Source organism: Gekko japonicus, unplaced genomic scaffold, assembly GCF_001447785.1.
Source record: "Gekko japonicus isolate JY-2015 unplaced genomic scaffold, Gekko_japonicus_V1.1 scaffold69, whole genome shotgun sequence".
Lineage (NCBI taxonomy): Eukaryota > Metazoa > Chordata > Lepidosauria > Squamata > Gekkonidae > Gekko > Gekko japonicus.
The window spans coordinates 1,392,064-1,398,221 of NW_015175972.1; the positions used below are offsets into that span (position 1 = coordinate 1,392,064).

The following is a 6,158-nucleotide window of genomic DNA, read 5'->3' on the forward strand; positions in this document are numbered from 1 at the left end:
TTGGCCAGGTCAGCATCTCCATCATCAGCCCTAGCACCCAGCCCACGCAGTAAGCGGGGGAGGGAGGAAGAGAGGAAGTCATAATCAAAACAAATGGATGTAATAACAAATGTAGCAAAAATGAAGATGGTTTTTTAAATGAGAAAAAAATTGCACAGCTGTACTAATCAACAAAACATGACTTTTGATTAGATAAAAATGCATACTAGTAGTTGGATTCCACTGTTTTATACCCATGTTGTGGACTCATCTTGTGGAGCCATTTTCATGTAGTGGTTAAGTGCATGGACTCTAATCTGGGAGAACTGGGTTTGATTCCCCCACTCCTCCACTTTCACCTGGCTGGATGACCTTGGGCAACCTGTAGTTCTGATAAGAGCTGTTCTTGAAAAAGAGCAGTTTCTGTCAGAGCTCTCTCAGCCCCACCTACCTCACAGGGAGTCTGTTGGGGGGAGGGGAAGGGAAAGGAGTTTGTAAGCCGCTCTGAGACACCTTTGGGTAGTGAAGGGCGGGATATAAATCCAATCTCTTCTTCTTGTTCTTCTTAGGGAGCCAATGGACGCTGCAGACCACTAGCACAGAATTCTGGGTTCTAAGCGTCTCCACTAAACTGCTCAGGAAATCTGCATTCCTATTACTCTACTAAATCAGGAGGGGGAGGAATAAGATCTCGTGGGTTCAGCTGAGCAACAAGACAGACATCATAGCTGTCATGCATGAGGACATTGACGGCCACCACATTCCACTGATTTTCCCAAGTGTCCAGTTCCAGGATCTCCTTGGTGATAACTTCATGCCGAGCTGAAATGAAAAAAGGTAGAGAGAAAAAAATCAAACAGAATTAACAGAAGAAGTCCAGCTTTTGATACAGGTAGCAATCCAAAATTTGTCTTGTGCGCTACTTTGGATACAAGAGGAGATGGCAGAGGCTGAAATGCATCTTGCAAGCTTAAAACACTTTCCAGTTGAACACAGCACAGAAACGCCAAAGATGAGAGTGTTGGGTCCCTTGGTAAGGCCATTTAAATCAGGGTACCTCATTCATTGTGACGTGGTTCCTAACTGGTGCTTCTTCTCTGCTTCCAGAATTGTGGCTAGGATGAGATATTCCCAGTACCTGGAGATGCTTTGCATGTGGCCATTTAGCTGCATGCTGAATGGACTTTGAAGGGTGTAAGTCCACTTAGAGTTGCACTGCTGGAGTAGGATCAGGGAGATCCAGGCTCCCCACTCTGCCATGAAGTTCACTGGATAACAATCACTATCAATCTATTGTATTGCAGGGTTGCCATGAGGATAAACTGGGGTAAGTAGTCTCCTGAAATCATTGGAGGAAAGCTGAAATCAGTTTAGATAATAAATAAGGTTAAATATTCTAAAAATTTGAGTGGTCCTGATACTTTTTTAAAAAGACTACAGAAAACAATTTAAACTCTTTTGTTGTTATCGAGTCACTGCTGACTTATGGCAACCCCATGGTGTTTTCAAGGGAAGAGATGTTCAGAGGTGGTTTGCCATTGCCTGCTTCTATATCACAACTCTGGACTTCCTTGGTAGTGTCCCATCCAAATACTAACCAGGGACAATCTTGCTTAGCTTCTGAGATCTGACGAGATCAGGCTAGCCTTGGGTGGGCTAACTATCCAGTAGACTATCTAGCACTGCTTGAGTGCTCCTTGAAAGGTTTCCGTTAAAGGTATCCCTCACTATTGCAGATATTACTGTATCGAGCTCATGGGAAAAAAGTCCTGGAACACCAAATTTATGAAAGACATTAATGCAAGCCTAGGGTTCAAAGGAGCTGCGGTGGCTCAAGTGGTTAAGACGCTGAACTGCAGGCTGTGGAAGGTCAGTAGTTCAGTGGTTCAAGACCCGGGTGCCGCAAGACAGGGTGAGCTCCTGTCTCTAGTTCCAGCTCCTGCCAACCTAGCAGTTCGGAAGCAAGAAATTGCAAGTAGATAAATAGGGACCACTTCGGTGGGAAGGTAACAGCGTTCCGTGCGCCTTGGTGTTTAGTCATGCCGGCCACATGACCACGGAAACGTCTTCGGACAGCGCTGGCTCTTCGGCTTTGAAACGGAGATGAGCACCGCAACCCTAGAGTCGGATTCGACTGGCTTTCGAGCAAGGGAACCTTTACCTTTACCTTTAGGGTTCAAAGAATTCAGGGGATACAAGGACCATCACATATACTCATGTTGACTTCCAGTTTTGGTGTTCTAATGGTGGACGCATCTCTCAGGAGCTCCCGAGGACACGATCCGTGACTTGGTGGATGAGAGGGGGTGCGATCGTATGCACCACTCCCAGGAGCCTTTGCAAAGGGCTCCTAGCCATGGGGCGCTAAGGATTGCCTCTCCCCCGGCACGTTGCCGGTGGATTGAGGCATTTTGATGCCCCGAAGGTCTCGCTGCTGTGTTCCAGTACTGGACTCAGAGATGCACACTGGGACAAGCGAGTGGAGGTTGAACGTTTTACACATTTGATGGTGAGATGTATATGATCTGCACTGAAAGTGAGTTTGGTTAAAATGAGAACCAGAGAAATGGCCTAAAGTAAGCGAGGGGGGGCAGGAACCCCCCCCATGGAAATAAAAATGATCTTAAAGCATGCATTTTAAAGGGGGGTGGAACTGAAAGCAAAATGGGATTATAGTAAGGAACTTACAAGAAAATTACAGGCGATTTGCAGACTTTAGAGACTTTTGGCAAACTTTGTAAAAGGTAAACAGCTTCAAAGATGTTGCTGAAGAAGACGGAGAAAGATAAGCAAACGAAATGTAAGCTTTCTTCAGGAAGTGCTAGCCCAGCGAATGCGGTCACTTGACCGGAAACAACCATAGACTTCTCTAAGATGCTAACAGAAGCATTGCGACCCTTGCTGGAGCAAATGAAGACACTCAATCAAAATTTCGCTGCACAGCAACAGCAACTGGATGAGACTTAAAAAAAACAAACCCAGAGCAAACAGCTGAGAATTTGAAAGAAGTGGATGCCAACACTAAAAAGCAAATGCAGGATATGGAAAAGAAGAGAAACTCTGATGAAGCCCAACTTTTACAGCTACAAATGGAAAAGGCAAGCTTTATACTGAGGTTTCAGGGAGTTCCTGAGACTAAAGGGGAGAATCTTAAACAGATTTTGAGTGATGCTTTGGGACTGGTTGCAGATTTTAAAGCGGATTTTCTTCAAGGCAAAATGGATGTGATCTATAGGTCATATTCAGAATACATAAAGAAAAATAATCTGCCCAGCAAGGTGGTGGTGAGATTCTCCAGAAGAGAAGTGAGGGATCAGATATTAAAAGCAACAAATGGAACTACCCTTAAAATTGATGGCAAGGAGATAAGAGTTTTGAAAGACATTCCCTTTGAAATAAGGGGGGAAAAGGAAAAAATAGAGAGACTTGGCTTTGTTTCTACAAAAGAACAACATAGCCTACAAAAGGATTGTACACAAAGGCATAATCTTCAAATTTAAAGATAAGAGGGGGGAAATTGACTCTGTTATGAAAGCAAAAGAGTTTCTGCAGCAACAATTGGATCCAACAGGAGAAGAGGATGAGAAGAGCAACAAGGGGAGTGATGATGAAGCACTTACTGGAGAATATTCGGACTCGGAACGTGGGGCAGCTGCCCCCAAGCAAGGATATTGGTTGAGGGAAAGAAGAGGCAAATAAGATGCTAATTTTCTCGGAAGTTTGACTTTTGATTCTTATTATCTAACCGTTCTTGTGCATGGTTCTTTACTAAGTCAGAATACCTGGACTTGAATTATTTAAGCGATGTTAACAGTCACCTACAATGTAACAAATTACTTTTTTTTATTCAAAGCTATTTTATTGTAAGCATTATATGACCCCCACCTCTTGGGTTTTTAGTGGCGTATCTTTACTTTCTCCCATAGTTCATAGTTTTCCCTTCCCTATTTTTCTTGTAGGTTTTAGAAAATAAAATGTTTTGAAAAAACAAAAACATATACTCATGCTTACTGTTTGCATTTTCATTTTGAATACTCTAAGGTTGCTCATATATGTAAAAATTAATAGAATGCTACATTTATTGTAATTTGAAATAAACAAAATTATTTTCCTCTCACATGGGTGGGTGGGTGGGGAATTATCTAACAGCCCATATTTCCTAAAATGGAGTTTTAAGTCAGGATGGGAGGCTCCAAATGAGAGGTAACTCTGGGCTCTGAGCCTTGTTGGTATACCAGCCCTGAAATAATGTTTTGAGCATTGTTTTTCCATGTCTAGACTGTTCAAAGGTGTGTAATTGCATCGCCCTGGTGAAAACAAACTGCAAGGGAATATGGGACAGTTTCCCAGTTTTCATTGTAGTCATGGAAAAAAGGGAAGACTAATAACTTCTTCAGGGGACTGCCAGCACAGATGTGAGCTAATTAGGGCAGATGTTTGGGAGTAAATTCAGCAACATCTGCATTAAAAGGTACGTGCAACAGCATAAGGAAATTGAATTATTAAGAGACAATGGTTTTTGTTTGATATAGATCAAACTAAGGGCATATTTCATATATGTAAGGATTAAATCAACACCATTTAAACTAGCTTCTAACGGGAACATAAAACCTATACTCTGAAATCTGCCATTTCTTTTCCCAAATTCTCTCCTGCATTAGTAGCATTCATATTCTAGACAGCTATACATGAGAAAAGATCACATGTTCTTTATTGTGGTCATATATGATAATGCCCTCCTATCTTCTGAGAAACGGGTGTTGTGGCTTCTACAGGCAGCAGTTTTAAACCGCTGTCTCCTATGCTGGGTGGGGACAGTGTCGGTCAAACTTCCAGTTCTTTGCCTGTCTGTTTGGAACAACTGATGAATTTGGCAGGAGCAGTTAGATTCAAACAGCACTGGAAAATCAAAGCCAGTCTTACAGTGAGCAGCTTTTAACAAAAACAGAGAAATCTTACAGTAATAGAAGAGCTTTGAAACAAGAGGTTTTTTGTTTTTTTTTGCTTTAGAGTCCTTTTTTAAAAGGTAGGGGAGGGGGAGAGAAAGTAATTTATTTCCTAGCATAAGAGCTAGGTTTTTTGACACTTCTTACAAAAGTACGAGTTCTTTTCTATAAAGGAGAAGTTCTTTTCATTTCCCCTGCTTTTTCTTCTCATTCTAAAGTTACTGCATTCTGTAAGAGACTTTAACCTGAACTTTCATTTCATGGAACAGAAGATGTGGATAGGCGTTTCTTTTTTTTTTCTCTAACTCTGTTCTGAGAACAAAGTTAGAGTCCAATGGCACCTTTAAGACCAACAAAGTTTTATTCAGGGTGTGAGCTTTCATGTGCATGCACACTTCGTTAGATGAAGTGTGCATGCACACAAAAGCTCACACCCTGAATAAAACTTTGTTGGTCTTAAAGGTGCCATTGGACTCTAGCTTTGTTCCGTTGTTTCAGACCAACACGGCTACCCATCTTGGTCTGTTCTGAGAAATATGTGGCCTAGTTGTAGCCTGAGAGCTAAGCTGAGCCATTTAACAGAGAAGAAAACCTAAAATCCTGGACTTCTTTCACATGCTACACAGCAACAAGCCCTGGTGCTACTAAATGTACACTCAGCAGGGAGCTGTAGCCAATCCCAGTTCAGTGCTAGTGTGCCTGAATACCACATGCTTCTAAGTCTGTGGCATTAATGCATTTTCAGGTGTGCGCTTTAAAAAATTAGGCTTAAAAACTTGATGTGTAAAGTGGCACTGTGATGGGCTGCACTTTTAAAAGCTTAGAGGTGCTGTACAAACAGGGAAAGGACTGTAAAAGGTTAAGTCTTCACAAAGCCAAAGAGCCTTGAGTGATAGGCTGCTCCAAGAGATCTGATTGGTTAGCATCAGCTGAGCAGAGAAAGACTTCTGAACTGGATGCTGAGGAGAATTTAGTTTGATTTCAGCCCTAGCTGAGAAGAGTTGAGTACTGACAGTTTCAAAATTCAGTCCTGACTGAGAGCAGTTTAACACAGCAGGAGAACTGGGGAAAGTTGTCAAGGATGAATGGGTAGTCAGATGAAGCCTCCCATTCAACTGGCTCTCCCACACTATGGAGGTTGTAAAATCAGTGAATATCAGTGAACTTGCAATTTCCCGCTTTTATTATTTGAAAGGAAATCAATTTATTCATGCTGTTCTCAAGGTGTTTAAC

General features: G+C 42.1%; 1 protein-coding gene across 1 annotated transcript in view; it reads right to left on the minus strand.

Moving 5' to 3' along the window:
- Positions 1-480: 480 nt before the first annotated feature.
- Positions 481-6,158, minus strand: part of KBTBD12 (kelch repeat and BTB (POZ) domain containing 12) — a 78,515-nt gene continuing 72,837 nt past the window's right edge. The window contains exon 6 of the mRNA XM_015426089.1: positions 481-801. Within this exon, the coding sequence (XP_015281575.1) occupies positions 635-801 (167 nt within the window). The 3' untranslated portion in view covers positions 481-634. The remainder of the gene's footprint in view (positions 802-6,158) is intronic.